This window comes from Trichoderma virens (assembly GCF_000170995.1).
Source record: "Trichoderma virens Gv29-8 chromosome Unknown TRIVIscaffold_85, whole genome shotgun sequence".
Taxonomy (NCBI): Eukaryota; Fungi; Ascomycota; class Sordariomycetes; order Hypocreales; family Hypocreaceae; genus Trichoderma; species Trichoderma virens.
In genome coordinates, this window is record NW_014013664.1 from 234,096 (window position 1) to 251,814 (window position 17,719).

General features: G+C 50.2%; 5 protein-coding genes across 5 annotated transcripts; 1 reads left to right on the top strand and 4 right to left on the bottom strand.

Annotated features, from left to right (window-relative positions):
* Positions 1 to 23: 23 nt before the first annotated feature.
* On the bottom strand, positions 24 to 1,550 carry TRIVIDRAFT_66767 (uncharacterized protein; the record flags this gene model as incomplete). The annotated part of the gene is made up of 2 exons (XM_014097455.1): positions 24 to 52; positions 146 to 1,550. The coding sequence occupies 2 exons, from the start codon at positions 1,548 to 1,550 to the stop codon at positions 24 to 26; spliced, it is 1,434 nt and encodes a 477-aa protein (XP_013952930.1).
* Positions 1,551 to 2,024: 474 nt separating this feature from the next.
* On the bottom strand, positions 2,025 to 4,603 carry NRC2 (uncharacterized protein; the record flags this gene model as incomplete). Its single annotated transcript, XM_014097751.1, has 4 exons — positions 2,025 to 2,877; positions 2,966 to 3,347; positions 3,414 to 3,713; positions 3,769 to 4,603. 4 exons carry the CDS (start codon positions 4,601 to 4,603, stop codon positions 2,502 to 2,504), a joined length of 1,893 nt encoding a protein of 630 aa, XP_013953226.1.
* Positions 4,604 to 8,126: 3,523 nt separating this feature from the next.
* TRIVIDRAFT_44069 (uncharacterized protein) lies at positions 8,127 to 11,006 on the top strand (the record flags this gene model as incomplete). Its single annotated transcript, XM_014097456.1, has 1 exon — positions 8,127 to 11,006. The coding sequence occupies one exon, from the start codon at positions 8,127 to 8,129 to the stop codon at positions 11,004 to 11,006; it is 2,880 nt and encodes a 959-aa protein (XP_013952931.1).
* A 314-nt stretch (positions 11,007 to 11,320) lies between these two features.
* TRIVIDRAFT_129239 (uncharacterized protein) lies at positions 11,321 to 12,028 on the bottom strand (the record flags this gene model as incomplete). The annotated part of the gene is made up of 1 exon (XM_014097457.2): positions 11,321 to 12,028. A coding segment is annotated over one exon (708 nt), but the record flags the coding sequence as incomplete, so codon positions are not given.
* A 3,238-nt stretch (positions 12,029 to 15,266) lies between these two features.
* On the bottom strand, positions 15,267 to 17,108 carry TRIVIDRAFT_225292 (ankyrin repeat protein; the record flags this gene model as incomplete). Its single annotated transcript, XM_014097458.1, has 1 exon — positions 15,267 to 17,108. The coding sequence occupies one exon, from the start codon at positions 17,106 to 17,108 to the stop codon at positions 15,267 to 15,269; it is 1,842 nt and encodes a 613-aa protein (XP_013952933.1).
* Between the last annotated feature and the right edge of the window lie 611 nt (positions 17,109 to 17,719).

Consider the following 17,719-nt stretch of genomic DNA (forward strand, 5'->3'; position numbering starts at 1 on the left):
ACGCTACTGCATACAAAGATGATTCAGTCCATATCAACCAGGTAGTCCATCGCTAAAGACGCTCAGAGTTGAGAAAAAGCTGCTCCAGATTCTCTCTCTCTCTCTCTCTCTCTCTCTCTCGTGCTGCCCGAGATGCCTTACCCACGTATCCTGCGCCCTTCATCTGCTCCAACTTCTTCGACTGGCCCGGCTTCTCTATCTGAGTTGGCATGTCCATTCGCGCGGATTCCCTCCATTGGCACGACTTCGATATCCATCAATATTTCTCCAGCCATTCTGGGAGCTTCGTCCAACTCCTCTTCGTCGGCTGACACCGTTTCGTCGTCATAGTCGTCCTCTCCGTGGTACTCTTCTGCTTCTTCCAATCCCCTGATTTCTTCAGCCGTCAGGATTTTTATGTCCATCTCATACAGTCCATTTGCCGTGCTCGCTTCGCCTGGCCTGATCGCTCCATTTGGTCCAATCGATCCATTTGGCCTTGCTGTTCCGTTTACCCTGATCGGTTCATATGGCCTTGCCGCTCCATTCGCCATGATCGTCTCATCTGGCCTGGTTGCTCCATTTAGCTGAACCGCTCCGTTTAGCCTGGTCGTTTCACCTGGCAAGGCCGTTCCATTTGCCATGATCATATCATCTGGCTCAACCGTTCCATTTGGTCTGATTGTTCCATTTAGCCTTGCCGTTCCATTTACCCTAATCCTTTCATCTGGCCTTGCCGTTCCATTCGCCACGACCGTGCCATCTTCCTTAACCGCTCCGTTTTCCCTGGGTTGTCCATCTGGCCCGGCTTGTCCATTCTGCCCAACTTCAGACCCAACGACATCCCACCGCCGCTGCAGCCTGCTAATCATATCATTCCACGCCCCGGTATCAGCAAAGTAGGCCCCCTTGGTACAGAAACCCAGTTGTCCCGCCTGATCGTAATTGTTCTCCAGCGCCCTGGCGACGGCAAAGACCATGTCTTGTGTCATGTCGCCGGGCCGCAACGCAGAGATGAAAGTCTCCCATCGATGGTACACCAGCAAGTTGATGTACGCCTCGAGCGTCAGCCCTCGCTTGGCGGGGATCTGCAAAATCTCGTCCTCCATGGTTATGTGTTCGAACGGCGGCGGGGGGGCTGTGAAGTCCGGCCGCCCGACGAGGAGGATGGGCATCGTCATGTTCCAGAGCGAGACGGAGAGCAGCACGACGTTGCCGTGGGCGCAGCTGTACTTGGTCTCGGTGCACTGGCTCTCGCGAGGTACAAACTGCGGGAATATCCAGCGGCCGACCACCCTCGCCCGGTGTTGATACGCCCTGCACGGATGCCCGCGCAAGTGGTCGTTGTAGAACCCCCAGTCAGGGCCGCCAAGGTTGAAGAGAGTCTGCCATGTCGGCACGTCTATCCACCCGGGCAGCACCATGGTCTTGGGGTAGGGCGAGGCCGACTCCAGCTCGAGGTGCGCGCGAAGGGCCTGCATGTTGGTGATGTTGATGATTTGGCGGTCGCAACGGCACATGATGTGGAGGAGACGCGCTCGACGGTTTGCGAGCTCGCTGAATAGCGGCATGGCGATTTCGAGATGCAGCGGTTTGGTTTTGGAAAAGGTATACTGTCTTTGTAAGTGATAAAGGAAGAATGTGACGTTCAGCTGCTTGCTATTTTGATTGCTTCAAAAAGACTACGGATAATATTGGTGGAATGAGAAGCCAGACAAAGTATTTGGGGGGAAAGATTCTGGTGTGTATACAAACAAATCTAAAGTCTTGGGTAGGTAGTTCTCAAGCAACGGGCATTGATCAACGTCTCGGAAGGTTGATCCAAAAGTAAAGTTTCTGTTGCAATACATTGGTCGTTCCTGTTAGTATATGGCTTGAATTGTCCAAGTCATTGTATCTCAAAGAGGTAGAGGTAGTAGAAACCGGTTGCTGAATTGCATCTCAAAGTTAATATTATTGGCCCCTTGGACACTATTCTGAATAAAATCCCCAAACAAAACAACCCGAATGCAAAGAAAAACAATCACATAGTGACACGCTCAGACTCGTCAGAATATCCTTGTTCTATTGGTAGATCAAACGTATCTTCATAGACTGTCGACAGTTTACATGACATGCCCTTCCCGGCGCCAGAACAACTCCCATGAAACGCCAAAAAACCAAATAAGACGCCGAATTCAAGTGGACAGACTTGCAACGATGCTGGACAGACTTTTCTTCAACAATAATCCTAAACGACAACTTTGAGGGGGCATCGTACGGAATCCGCTATGAGTTTGTATCTGCTAGCTTGCCTGCTGCAAAGCAAAATGAGCGAATGACGGGATATTCCATGCAGGCATCAACTCCAAAAACGCAAAAACTTGGTCGCTTGAATAAAAGACTCAAATGTCGTAATCTTAACACAATCCCCATAACCCTAGCCGTGTGCACGCGTGATATCAAAACTTAGGCCGGAGCCTCGTGGAGAGAAGAAAGGTAATTGGTTCGACGTCGAAAACCCCAGGTTTCAAAGGGCCATCTCAGCTGCGGGATGAGGGTGATGAAGCATAACCATAATTTACGTCGTGGAATTGCACATCGTCATCGTGGTGGAGCGTGACGCTGTTGAACTCGAGGAACGGGTCTGCAGCCTCATTGCCAGGGGTTGCTAGTCCGCTATCCAGGGGAACACCAACGGCATTGATTGCCCTGGCCCCGCTGATGTCAACGCTTTCGCTCTCCTTGACGTTCCTAAAGTTGATGGTATCAATTCCACGGCCCTGGTTAGGGACAATGGGCGGCTTCATATGGCGAATCAGAGCCCACTGAGTCGTTCGGAAGAAGGGGTGGGCTTTGATATCAGAGGCACCAGCGCGGGCGCCTAACCTGCGGTTCTCGTCCTTGATCAACAGTTTCCTGATGAGCGATTTGCAGAGGCTAGAATGAGATTTGTCAGCAACAATTCCTACAGCAAATGAATCGAAATTGGGCAAGAGAGGCATACTTGGAGATTTGTGGCGCCCCAGTGTGGTCAGGGAAGGGAATATCCTCGCGCAGGATGTTGGCGAAAGTGGCATTTCGGTTCTTGCCCTTGAAAGGTGTGGTTCCGTAGAGCATCTCATAGATGAGAATGCCCAAAGTCCACCAGTCTACCGCACTCGTGTGGCCGCTACCCTTGATAACTTCCGGGGCGATGTACTCTTCAGTGCCGACAAACGAATTTGTTCTGAAGTCGGCAATACATGATCGCGTGTCAATCGTGGGCAAAGAATCCGTCCTAGCTCCGTTCTTGCCAACGATCATCGTCGGCTTGCCACCCGGGCCAGACTGCTTTGACAAATCGAAATCCGACAACATGATGTGGCCGGATTGGTGAAGCAGAATGTCTAAACAAACGCGTTAGTCAGCTGCGCTGCTTCTTTCTCTCTCTTTTCTTATCAGGGGACACGTACTCTCAGGCTTCAAATCTCGGTAGATGAAACCCATGAGATGAAGGTACTCCAAAGCGGCCGTGACCTCGGCGGCATAGAAGCGGGCGTCGTCTTCCGGAATGCACTTGCCAGGGCGAGTTTGGAGTGCTCTGAAAAACTCTCCTCCGCTGCAATATTCCATGCATAGATAAAGATGATCTTCTGATTGGAACGAGTGGTATAGAGTGACGATGAAGGGGTGGTTGCTTGTCGCGAGAATTTCCTGTTCAGCGAGGGCGCGCTTAATCTTGTTTCGCTTAATCATCTCCTTCTTGCTCAAGACTATAGGCCGAATTAGCAACTGGGGAGGATCTCTATATTGAGGCTCGCATTTTACCTTTCATAGCATAGAGCCTGTTGCTCTTCTTCTCCCTGACCAGATAGACTTTACCCACATCACCCTTGCCAATCAGCTTAATCTTGTCGAAGCTGGAAGGGCCAACTTCGACATCGCGGACCTTGATCGAGTTGGAACTGTATGTCCTGCGGAAAGCCAAAGGAGTCTGCGGAGGAGGCAGAGCGCCCAGGGTGTCTTCGCTGTGCAAATGCTGTGGTGCATCGGCCTTGCCGCCGTCGATGAGGCCGAGTGACCCTGATTGGGAGTTTTGGATCAAGGGGTCTTTGCCGAGTTCAGCGGTGCCGGGGCGGTCGCCCTTGTTTCCAGAACTCGCAAACAGTCCCTGAGCATTGGGTGCACTGGCAACCCTCCTTAACCTGCGGGCCAGCTCTTCCTTAGTTTCGCTCGTAGCCTGTTCGGCTTCTGTGCCATCTGGGCCCGACACCTTCAAGGTTGGCGTATCGGGAGGGCTTGGTGGCACAGAGCCTTCGTTGTGATGGCGCAGGCCGGGCTGTCCTTGGTGAGCAAAGTAGGGGTTGGCAAGCGCCGTAGGGCTCATTGCCTCTTCTAGCTTGTTGCTCTCGCTGGCGACGGTATGTGACCTCAGACGGCCGACGGTGCTGTTGAAGAGCTTGGTGTGTCGAGATGTTTTGGTTGAGTGCGAGTCGCTGCCGCTGCCGCTGCCGTTGCTTGTGGGCCCGTTAATGCTAAGCGAGTTGCTGGCCCTTTCCTTTTCGCCAATGCTGCTCGCGCTGCTGTTCATGCGGAAGAAGTTGCGCAGGCGATTGCTCACCTGGCCCCCTGCAGAGCTGTTGGCGACCTTTGAGGATGGCATTGTTGGTTTTGGGAGGTGCAGATGACGACGAAGATGATGAGGTGAGAGATGTGATGACGTAGAACAAGTCGGAGTCGAAGACGAAAACTCAGACGATGGCGATGACGAAGACGAAGAAGAGAATACGACGAGTGGATGCGGAGCGGGCTGTGGATTGACGGTATCAATGTTCGGGTGACGCTGACGGGGGTTTCGCTCAAGCAACTGCGGCCATGGTTCGCACAGCAGACGTGGAAGCAGGCGCTGGACGGCAGAGCTCTTTTTCAGCGGATGGCGAGAAAAGAGGCCCGAGTTGTGGCGGCGTTTGGTTTGGTTGGACGAAGGTCGATGTTGTGCCAACAGTCAAAGCGGCTGGACGAGGTACCGCGAGTTGAGACAAATCTGGTGGGTCGGTCCGCTCACGGCAAGCCACGTTGCCTCAGGCATCAGCGTCACTGGCACTGCGTGCTTATCACTGGGCGAGATTTGTGGAGGCGCGGGCAGGTACAGGTACTTGCGTCCCAGATCGGGGGGGGCCAGTCCATGCTGTTACAGCCAGCACAATTGAGTTACGGGGGACCACAGCGGTTAGGACGAGGCGTTCAGGGGGCGTTGGGGAGTGCCAACTAGCGGGCATACGTTAGCCCCGTAGCGGACTAGGCCACAACATCTTGAACTTTTTCAGGCTGCTGGTGCATGTACCGCACAGCGAGTCATGAAGGCGATGGCGCATCAATCAACATCGAACATTCACAGCGCTTCTCTGCCCACTCGTAAGCACAGGCACAGGCACACAGCCACCTGATGCTCGATTTTTCTAAACCTGGTATTCGGGATTGCGATACGATACGGGGCGACTTGGCTTGTCAGAGTGCAGAATGCAATTTATAATGCAGCATATCTGGCTGCACATTCCGGAGTGTACCGGAACCTGTCTTGCTCTGACGCCATGCCGCGCGCGCGCATTCGCTTTCGTGTTGCGGCGCTGAAATGAACTGCTGGAGCAGCTGGTCTGGTCGTCGTCATGCCTCCCCCTCCACTGCTGCAGTGCCTGTGCCTGCGCCTGCGCCTGGTGCTCGTACCGGTACCTTTGCCGACGAGGTAGGTACAGGTACTTGTTGCGCTGCGGAGTAGACCACCTCTCCTCTCCTCTCCTCTCTGCATTTTCCCTTCCCAGTCAACCAGTGAGACGCGCTCCAGCCTAACAGATCAAGCGGCTTACAAACCAGGCCAATGAGGCAGAATTCACGACATCCATGTTTCTATTATCCGCAGCAGCGCCCGTGTCTCCACCGGAATCCGTCGTGATGTGCATCCGGAAAGGGCTGATGCGATGACTGCGCTCGTACCACTACCTGATGTGCCTGAGTTGAGGCTAGGGCTGCATTAGTCCATGCAGTCTCAAAATCAAAAGCACCCAGCTTGCCAGCCGAGCCAGCTTTCACTCGTTCATTTCCTGGCATCCGAGACACTGCCTCGGCGCGCGGAATCGCCTCTCCTCTGCTATGCTATGCTATTGATGCTATGCTATGCTATGCTATGCTATACTGTGCTGAGCTGAGCTGAGCTGTGCTGTCCTCGTACTGCAATGCAATGCAATGCAACGCCATCCATTTGCCGTTCGGTCGGTATGTTCGGAAACCGGCGACGACTCTCTCTGTCATACGAGCCCAATGCGTGACGTGATGCCTGTCCGTCCCTCCAGAATGTCGCCGAGCACCCTTGCCTTGCTGTCCATCAACATGGCCAATTCAACGTGATGAGGCCCAAATCTCCACCAGCTTGAACATCGGAATTTGTTTCGCGCTAAAACACGGAGTGCAGCTGTTCATGCTATGATGTAATCATCCCATCAGTGCTGGAAACAAGGAACGGCAAAGAGAGAAAGGGAGAAAAAAAAATCCAAAAAAAAAGGCACGATGCTCCTCTATTCTCCATTCTCCGATTGTTTCAAGCCCGACAAGGCGGAAAAGGGTGGGTCGTGAAGCTCCATAAGCTCCGCTGATGCTGATCGGCTTGAACGAGGCGCCGTGATTCCCGTCATTGTAATTGTTTCCTTGCAGCGCCACAGCCGCGCGCCCTTTTTGCATGGCCGGAAGCTCGGTGGTGGGCATTGGATGCCGTCAAGGAGCTGTAACAGCCAGTTGCCCATCTTGGTATCTGGTGTCCCCTAGAATGTTCTTAAAACCCGAGAGCTATATCCGAAATTGGAGTTTTAGAATGTACATGCGGTAACATGGAAGAGTTCTTTCGGTACGTGTAATCATCGACACTAAATAGATGGGATGAACCCTAGTTCTATGAACAAATTGGGCTGAGGTATGCACATCTTCACCTGCACAGGCAGTAGGGTAGCACTCTCGCCCGGCATTTGTAATGCCAACCATTCCATCCTAATGGTATGAGGCAAGAGATTGGACATGGTAAACAAAGCAAGAATTGCTGTGCAATATCTAATACATCGAACTTTGATACTTGAATGATTCTACAAACAGTGTAGGTGAAAGGCAAGACGTCATTTGCGAAAAGAACTGACTGAATCGCGGTACTATAGTTTTATTTATAGTTAAGTGGGCACATTTCCTCATTAGGCTCAGCCATCAATTGGTCTCTCTCCAGTTTATATATAGGTACTATAGCATGAGCATCAAATGCTATACACCATCCATGGTCTTGATATTATAGCATTGAATGGCTTGTTGATCAATATGCAGAGTTGATTTTTTTTTTATGTATGTAGCAGCTGCTCTTACAGAAGTGAGCAAGATTCTAGGCAGTATGTCTCCCGTCTGTATTCGGGGGCCTTCGGGAGGGGTCATCTCTCATCCGTAGTCGCCCATTTTGGGCTACCGTGCACGCTTGGCATACATCGACATTGACGTGTCTTTCCATTGAACTCCAATCCAACATCATCTAGAGTCTACAAACACAAACTTACCGAATCTCCATCATGGCTTGCGGCTCCAGCTGCTGTGGGCCGCCCTCTGAGGCACTGCCAGAGCAAGATTGCTGCTCTGCTCAGCCTCCAAAACAGGAGGATCCCGGCTGCGTTGGTGCTGTGCCAGATAACAGTCTTGATATCGCTGCTACCGAGTGCAACAAATTGATCCAGAAAGACGACAACCCGTGCCAGGACACATGCTGCGGCGGATCGATGGAAGAGCTGCAAGATGACAAGAGCAAGGATCAAGAGGTCGAGCCCGAGGATGACTGTTGCGCTCCCCAAATCTCCCAGTCCAATTGCAGCAAGGGTTGCTGTTCCAAGGTAGACACACCATGCCCCGAAATTATGAAAGCACCACCCTGCTGCGAAGGCAAAGTCTCTCCATGTTGTGACCAAACCTGCCTGGATCGCCTTGCGCTGCGTGAATGCGAAGGTTCTCTGTCTGGTAAGCCACTCAACAGTTTGCTAAAACCCCGTGCATATTTCTAACCATGTTAACCCGCAGGTCTAAGCACTAATAATAAGCCAACTTCGTACTGCAGTCGCGGCAAAAACGGCAAGCCATGTGACGGCCACTCTCGCAAGATCCGAGATATGTACATGGAGAAACTTGAGGCTCTTGGATGCATATGTCGTGCCCTTATCGCCCTGGGGCAAGATACTTGTTGTAATATTAAACGCCGCTCGACCTCAGGGAGCGTGCGAAGCCGTCCAAGACAGACACCATCACTCCGTTCGCGCAGCTCTATTGACTCGTGCTGTGCCGGAGAGGGGGCTGGTACGAGCTGTTGCTCTACAAAGAAGCCAGCCAACTTGAGCGAGAAACGCAAGGATATCCGGAACGCTCTATCTAAGCCAAAGGCCCCGAGCGTCGCAGAATCTTGTGCCGACTCTTGCTGCGCTGAGACGCGACCAGGTCCGTCCGTCAAAACATCGACGGAAATCGTTACCAACATCGTTACCAACACAGCTCATGATGCTGATGTTGAAAAGAGCCTATCTCCCAACCACGAGAAGGAACATGTGGTCCTGAGTATTTCGGGTATGACCTGTACCGGATGCGAGACAAAGCTGGTCCGAAGTCTTGGTACTCTTCCATCGGTCAAAAATTTAAAGACCAGCTTAGTGCTTGCTCGCGCTGAGTTTGACCTAGTTGGCTCTATCTCTGTGGCCGAGGTGACGAAGCATCTTGAAAGAACCACTGAGTTCAAGTGCGAAAGAATCACCAATCAAGGCTCTAACCTTGATATCATCGTTTGCGATGGTGATGCAGCTGCCTTTGTCAATCAGCCCTGGCCTGACGGAGTTACTGATGTAAAAGTCGTTGATAACAAAACTGTCAATGTTAGTTTTAACGCCGAGATTATTGGTGCAAGACATTTGATTGAGCGCGGCTGGGGTGACGTTCCAATCCAGCTGGCGGCATCTCGCCTCGATCCAACTCTCGAGGCCGGCAGTAAGCATGTTCGTCATATTGGCTACATGACACTATTCTCTGCCTGTCTCACCGTTCCGGTTCTGGTTATGGCTTGGGCTCCTCTCCCCAAGCACGACCTGGAATACAATTCGGCATCATTGGCTTTAGCAACGCTCGTCCAATTCATAGTCGCTGGTCCATTCTATCCAAAGGCACTCAAAGCCCTCGTCTTTTCGAGGGTCATTGAAATGGACCTTCTCATCGTTCTAAGTACTAGCGCAGCTTACATCTTTTCTGTTGTCTCGTTTGGTTACTTGGCTTCTGGTCAGCCCCTATCGACTGGTCAGTTTTTCGAGACCAGCACTCTCCTAGTGACACTCATCATGGTGGGCCGATGGGTGGCTGCCATGGCTCGCCAAAAAGCTGTGGAATCCATCTCAATTCGATCTCTTCAGAATACCACAGCCCTCATTGTGACTGACGAAGGAGAAAAGGAGGTTGATGCCCGCCTCCTTCAGTATGGAGACGTGTTCAAAGTTGTTCCTGATTCTAGGATTCCAACAGATGGCACGGTGATATCTGGCAATTCCGACGTAGACGAATCTATGATGACTGGAGAGTCGATGCCGGTCGCGAAGCATACTGCATCCCCAGTAATCGCCGGATCTCTCAATGGCTCGGGTACGCTCTACATTCGGTTGACGCGACTTCCTGGCGATAATACTATCAGTACTATCGCTGGTATGGTGGATGAAGCAAAGTTATCAAAGCCACGGATTCAAGCAATAGCCGATCGTGTTGCAAGCTATTTCGTACCCACTGTAGTCGTTATGACGATTGCTGTCTTCTGTATCTGGGTCGCCATTGGGATCAAGATACGCAGCCTCTCTGGAAGCGAGGCTACGATCCAGGCAATCACCTATGCGATCACAGTTCTGATAGTGTCCTGCCCTTGTGCCATTGGCCTAGCAGTGCCAATGGTTGTCGTCATTGCTAGCGGCGTAGCCGCCGAACGGGGCGTTGTGTTCAAATCCGCAGAAGGCCTCGAAGTTGCTTATAAGACGTCACACGTTGTCTTTGACAAGACTGGTACCATTACAGAAGGCAAGTTGACAGTGGCCCAGGAATGGTATGCCGATGGCGGCCAGAGTACTACAAAGTCTCTCCTCCTTGGCCTTGTTGATAGCATCAAGCATCCGGTGTCTGCTGCAATGACATTGCATCTAAAAAATCAGGGCACACTACCTGTGTCGGTATTAAATGCAAAAGCTTTGACGGGGAAAGGCGTTGAAGGCATTGCAGAGGGATCTGGATTGACTCTCCAGGGAGGTAACTCTCGCTGGCTTCATCTCGAGTCCAGTCCAGTTCTACAGTCAATGCTCTTGCATGGGTACACAGTTTTTGGCTTCACGATCGACGGTTCAGTTGCTGCAGTTTTTGGCCTCCAAGATTCGATTCGACCCGATGCTACTTCTACGGTTCAAACTCTGCTCGATCGTGGTATAACAGTCCACATCATTTCAGGAGATGACGATGGTGCTGTGAAATCTGTTGCCGCCCGGTTAAACATTGACGAGGCCAATGTTCGTTCCCGCTGCACCCCTGCTGACAAACAAGCATATATCCAGAACCTTCTCCAACGTCCCATCTCCTCTGATCAAACCAACAAGGTCGACAAATCCAAGAAGCCTGTCGTCATCTTCTGTGGCGATGGAACCAACGATGCAGTTGCCCTCGCCCAGGCTACCATTGGTGTTCATATGAACGAAGAGGGCACCGATGTTGCCAAATCGGCAGCCGATGTTGTCCTTATGCGTCCTAACCTTGCCGGCATCCTCACTGTCATTGCAGTCAGCCGAAAGGCGATGCGAAGAATCGTCTTCAACTTTGGCTGGAGCTTTGTGTATAACCTGTTTGCCATCCTGCTCGCCGCGGGGGCGTTTGTCAACGCAAGGATCCCCCCTGAATACGCCGGCTTGGGCGAGCTTGTCAGTGTCTTGCCTGTTATTGCTGCAGCCACGCTACTGAGATGGTCCAGTATCCAGTCAAGTAGCTACTCGTGATGAGATGGGGGTTTTGAGGCGTCAGTGTGACATCGACACAGCATCTCTCTCCAATATCGCGTCAAGGAGCAACTTCATGCACCTGCGCACTCTGTTTCTTTCTTTGCCTACTTCTTTACTGCATGCATTTGATCTGAAGATGCAATGAGCATCTTGCATCTTTGCACCCGATCCGAATGCGCAAGTGAAGTGTGGCGTGAGGGTAAGGATTCAACATCCTACCCAATTATTAAGTGTTTTTTTTTACTTCTTCGCTCTACTACATAGGCCTATATACTTGAATCATATTTGGAGAGGCTTCTCGCTCTTCCTTTTCAATCTTCATAAACAGGAGAATCTGATTCCTCGCTTGGCAGATTCTCATTCAATCGGATCAGCAGATCTTTTAACTTCTCGCGATTGTGCTTCCAGGTGGCGAAGTCCTCCACTTCTTGATCGCGTATAGACGGTGTTACTTGATTGCCTTGAGCGTCTTTGAGATAATCTGGAATCTCTTCATCTTTCGGTCGTTGATTAGGGGCACCGTAATTCTGCGGTCCATCACCTGTATGCCAGCTGAACGGTATGAGATGCTTCTTCTCCACATGTGCGCGAAGAGACGTCGCATCGGGGAACTGATTAGGTGAAGTGCTTTGTGCACATTTCCCCCAATGGCACACGAGCGGCGCTTTCCGGCAATGAACTACGGAGACATGGCGTCGTAGCGTATCCAGGTTGTGAAGCTCGGCCTTGCAACCGCTCCATTCACATAAAAATGCAGTAAACGGGGTTGGCAGGGACCGGTAGACTTGCCAGGGTAGAGGGGATGGAGCCTTGGGCGGTCTTCCGCGGCGCTTTGGAATACCCACTGGGATAGGCTTTGGTTTAGATGGCCGACCAGGTCTCCCTGTTCTCTCTTTGGCAGGCTTTTCTGGAACAGGGCCTCGTAGTGAAGCGTAAGACATGCCGGGTTTCCAACCTTTGGGTCGTCCACGACCGGCACTAGGCTGAGAGGCTGGAGCTGGCACTGAAGTTGTAGTTGATGATGCAGTTGCGGTTGCAGGCGTTGGTGTTCTTATCAGCTGTTTGGGAAGAGGTACTGGTGTAGGAGCTGCCACCGATGTTGCCACCGGTATAGCTGCTGGTGTTGCTGTTCTAACTAATGGTTTTGGCAAAGGCACTGGCGTCTGAACTGGTTTTGCCGCCGTTGTCGGCGTTGATGCCCTAATAAAGGGTTGCGGGATAGGTACTGGCGTTTCCTTCTTTGCGCGTGAAGCTAAGCTAGGAGCAGCCCGCTGTGATCCTGTTGCTGCCATGTTTCCACTCCCACTTTCGCTCTCGGCTTGCGACCACGAGGATTTGCTCATATGGGCCGGCGCCTGCAGGACTATGGCAATTCGCGACTGTCGCGGCTCATTCTTTTCGGCAGCCCTGAACTGAGCAGGAGGCGCTGTGAGCAGGGGGTCGTCGCGATCCCTGCTGCCAGAGCGGTTGGACAGCCGTTGCGAGGCGGAGCTGGAGGGCCTTTTGGGGGCCATTTGGCTGCTCCAGAACTCGATGGGATCCATCATGAGCTTTTCGCCCTTGTCTGGAACGCTGTTCATGACGTCTCGGTGAAGGTTGAAAGTGGGAAAGAATAGAACAACAAAGGCGATTGTGGTTGGAAGAGTGAGTGAGAGTGAGAGCAGTGACATCGAAAATAGCCTGGCGCTAGACCCATCTTTTGCCATTTTGGGATTTCGCTGATAGGCGATAAGCCGTGCTTGTACCAATGTACATGTACATGTATCTTCGAACTCCAGGGTACAGCCATTTTCATATTGAGTATTTTGACATAATAAAATGGTAATCAGAGAACATAAGAGGTTGAGTAGAGTGGAACTGCGTAATGGAGGCATTTGTTAGCCACAAACTATGATAGCAGATGCCGCGTTAATTCACATCCACATCGGCCCTTTGTCGGAATTGAAAAAGTGTATTTCTTCCTTGCTCCTACCTAAAGTTCATATTGACTGCATATGAACCTACTTATATAAATGGAGACGAAGCCCCTTATTATAATCCCCAATGCAAAGAACCTAGAAGCAGCGGCATACACTCGGGATTTCCTGTTCTCTTCACCGAGACTCGGAGGGTTTCTTGCAACAGGGTGACACACACTCGTCAGTTATGAATCACTCCAAACGCAAAAAGATCTCTATGGGATCTGACAATGGTTCTTGAAGCTAGCGTTCTTGAGAGTCCCTCTAAGACGTAGAAATCCTCCTCCTTGGGTCGTATTGATAGAATAGCAAACACTCAAGTCTTACGCTGTTGGTGGAGAGCCGTGCCAGGTCACATTGCCGCATCCACCAAGCGATATCGATTGATGCACGCATGATAGATCGAGTGAAGCATTTAAGACTGAAAAAGAGTTGCACTGCTACACACATGTATATTCCATGTCCCTAAAAGAAGATTGGAAAAACGAATGACACAAAAATACTGCTCCTTTGCCATGAAGCCCCTCTCCCAAACCAAATTCAAGCCGCTGAAGACCAGAGATGCCCGCGGCCTTCCAACAATTTACGTATCTGTGCATGTAGTTAGTAACAGAGTTCATACATGACTTCATGTAGAGCACATACTTCTGCTTTCAGAGTGGGGTTTCCACCTAAAATCCTAGAAACCGAGCCACTGATCGATGGTGCGTTGGTTTTTGGGATGTCTCGAGGCGCTCATGTGGACCCGTTGTAGGAAAGCTTGCTGAGAACCTAAATATATATGATTTTCTTTCCTTTGTCAGCCCCCGCGAATGTCACGAGTAGGCTGGTAGGGTGCGGCGTCAAGGAAACTCCGAAGAGAAAGCATGAACCCGACCCCCTCTCACCCCTTTCATCCCTCAGAAGGATGACATAGGTCGTCAACAGCATTGCTGGAAGCTATGTGCAATGCCTCGGTTGTGCTTTATCTTCACTGGGACTCCGGGGGATCATCTCAGGGGTCCCTATCTTGAAGCCCGTCAATGATGAGAAACTCCTCCTAGCGCAACGAAGATCTTCAAGGATCCGATGACGGCTCCTGAAGCCAGCGTCCTAGAGAGTTATTCTGAGATGGGCTGCCACTCTTTTCATAGGCAGGCGCTGAGGGTAAATGTGTCCAAGTGGTATTTCGTTGCGTCGGCATGAAGGGGTCGTCGACTTGTCCAAGTGTCACGAAGAAGCCGATCGGAAGAGCAACAAAGGTATGGGTAAATATACAGAGTGGTTGAGAAGAAACTAACGAAGATTGAGAGAAAAGGACGAAGAGGGTCAAAGAGCGAGTTCTCATTGTTTATAAGTCTGCGCTCTCTTCAGATGCAACTTCCTGTCGCGGCTGGACTGTCATCAGTCTTAATGCAAGAGCACCCAAAAATCGCATAGCATAGATAAGTTCTTACATCGTTTCTACCTTACGGATTAATGTTTTAGCAAACAGAGTGATTTTAGCTGCGAGTTCGACTTCCTTAATAGAGTACGTTGTTCGGGTCGGAGGGCAGTGGCCAGCGATGGTCTGGCTGGGATCTTCTTTCTTGCTATGGTAGCACCCCTTCTTGGTGAATTGGGGGGAAAGGATGAAAAGATTCTGTGAAATAGTGTGTAAAATGTTTGGGGAGATACATCTGTAGTTTTGAAATCGAAAAATAAGGAGCTATTCCCAGTGAAGATAGGATTATGTAGTCCAGACTTTGGAACAACCTGAGTATTAATCATAGACACACAACACGGCCTTTGATAGGAGCGGCTTTCAAATGAGGTTTACGAAATGACTAGGAAATCAGAATGGAAAGCAAATTGTATTTATGAAACATTAAACCGCACGCATTCGCTCCTTACACTGCTAAATAGGCAACAATCTGTTCTGAGTGAAAGGGAAATACATAATTAGGCTCGATATATTTTGTGAATAACGGCCATAATAAGAACACGAGAATCGACATTTCCCACCCATAGATGTCCAAGCAGTAGAAAGTTACATGAGGAGTCTAGAGGGTCCCCCCTAATCTTCATATCCTGTTCACCCGCGCAAAGCCATGGAGACCTAATTCAATAGTCCTCTCAGCTGTTGATATTAATCCGAGTTGCCTGGTAGATTGAATCCGCCTTGAAACTCATGAGCTGTTGTATGAATATCCTTCCGATGACGGTAACATTTAAAACAGAGCTTATAATTCTTGCAGGTTGAGCACCAGTACACTGCACCAAGAAGATCCTAAAGTTTTTTTTTCTGTTAGAGATTTTGAATCGAACTTTTTGAGAACGGTTAGATGCTTACCGAATGGCAGCCACGACAAGCTCCAAGATGTAGATGGCCCTTTTTCTCTTCGCTGTCTCCCACTTCCTCCTCGGCAACGGGCTGATCCATGAGCAGTTCTTTAACTCTACCCATAGAATCGGAAAAGATGGCAATGTCCAGTGGTTTCCACATCTCATTTTTATCGCCATGAACTCTCACAGACTTGCTGGCTCCTTTTTGGAGGAGGAGCTCAATGATTTCTACCTGAGCTGCACGACGAAAAGAATTGAATTTAATAGCACGTTTATCGCGAGCTGCCCAGCATAGAGCGGTCCAGCCATCATTATCAGCTGCATCGATGTCTACGTCAGGTTGAGAGAGTATCAGACTGACGGCTTCAGTGTTGCCGTTTTGTGCTGCCCAGTGTAGGAGGTTGCGACCCGTCTTATCAGTGGCATGAATATCGCACCCGAGGTTGAACAAGTGCTGGAAGCAGTCGGACCGTCCGATGGTTGCCAGATGAATTGGCAAGTGGCCTGCGTCATTGGATAATTCATATTTTGCGTGGTATTTCTCGATGAGTAACTTCAAAATCTGTGAGCTACCCCGAAAACAGGCAAAATGAACGGCAGTCCCGTCAATCGTCCCGTGCAACTCATAAAGTTGGTTCACATCCACTTTGACAACTTCCATGAGGTACTGAATCACTTCACGCACGGCATCGTCGCCAGCCGGGCTGGTGCAGGCAGCATGCAGGAGGCCCCCATAGCCATCGTCGATGGCAAGGTCCGTCAATGCTTCAGATTCGTAGAGCCGCTTCACGATCTTTGCATTTCCTATCTCACATGCGCATTGGAGTGGTGATATAGACGAAATGTCGGCAATGTTCGGATCAGCACCCTTAGAGAGCAAATGGCCGACTAGGGAAAGGTTTTTTGCAATTATAGCACGCATAAGTGGTGTATAGCCGAACCTATTCTTGGCGTTTATATCTGCACCAGCATTAAGTAGCCTTCGGACATCATCTCCGCTGGGCAAAGGCGTCTGGGCCAGGCAATGAAGAGCTGTGTCCCCATCTTTATCAGCCATTTTAACATCACCACCGTGTTTAAGGAGTAATCTGATCATTCCTGTTGTTCTGGCAGTATGCAGAGCTGTTTTCTTTAGGTTATTTTGGTAATTTACTTCAGCGCCGAGGTTGAGAAGACACTCAGCAACATCGAACTTTCCCTGACCCACGGCCGCCATGAGTGGCGTGATATCAGGCCCTTTCGACGGCAAAAGATCAACATTTGCACCATATTTTGCGAGTGTCTCGATGGCATGGAGCTCAGAATTCATGGTGGCGTAGTGTATCGGAGCCTGCCCGTCGTCGTCATATGAATCTGCATGTGGTTCGGGTACGCGCTGCATTACCGACAGCAAGGCTATAGGAGAGGGAAGAGATAATTGTATCATAGATCTTCCCTTCCATCCTCTTCCACTGACACTCGCCCCACTATCCAACAAAAATCGTACTGTTTCGACGTTTCTGTTGGCTGCGGCCTTGAACAGGGCTGACTCTCCATGCTGATCTCTCCAGTTTATATTTGCCCCTTTCCTCAGCAAGATGTTACAGCACCACACATTTTCGAACTGTGCAGCGAGCATAAGCAGAGAATGATCATTGTACGTCTCGTTTGCGTCGACATCGCTCGAGATTAACCGCTGGAGAGCTTCCGAGAATCTTTTTGGTGTCTCCGTTGCCGGTGACGGACCCCCCTTTTGGTCTAAGAGTCCAAGTTGCAAACCAGTATCGACTAGATATTTAAGGGTGATAGCACTGGCACCTTCATGAAAGCAATCTTGGGAACTCATTTTCTCAGTCATTTTGACAACGTATTTGTATTTGCGCCGTTCGTTTGTCAGAAGTGTTTCTGCCACTGCTTCAAAGTGATTCGAGACGTTGTGATTGAAGTGAAATGGAACGAAGATGAAATGCAATGGAATGACAGGACACAAGAAGCGCAAGTGGTGCCTTTTATAATGGTATTTGCTAAGCACCTAGTATAATTTCGTGTGAACTCGGCGCCTCGTATAGAATCTTCCCACAAGAGATTTGCCCCTATTAGAGAGGATAGGGTCTGAAGGATTAAAGAGGCTTTAGCTCACCTGATTCAATTTTAAGCGCGAGATCAGGAAATTGACGTTTATTGGCTCTTAGCATCTCTTACAAGACACAATGGAAAATGTACCCTCAAAGGGTGAGGCTTTGTTTAACAACGCAGATGACCAGGTCCTAGACGACGAACAAAGGGAGATTCTCTGCGTTGAGATTGGCGTGTTGCTATTGTACGACAAAATTTCTCGTATCTGCAAAGTCTAGAGATACTCCTTACCAACGAATGGCAGCCAGTGGTCATCTTGGGGGCGACAGGACGTTGTACATAAATTTTCTTTTTCTCTAGAAGGGAACAGAAGGTGGCATATTACGGCATTTG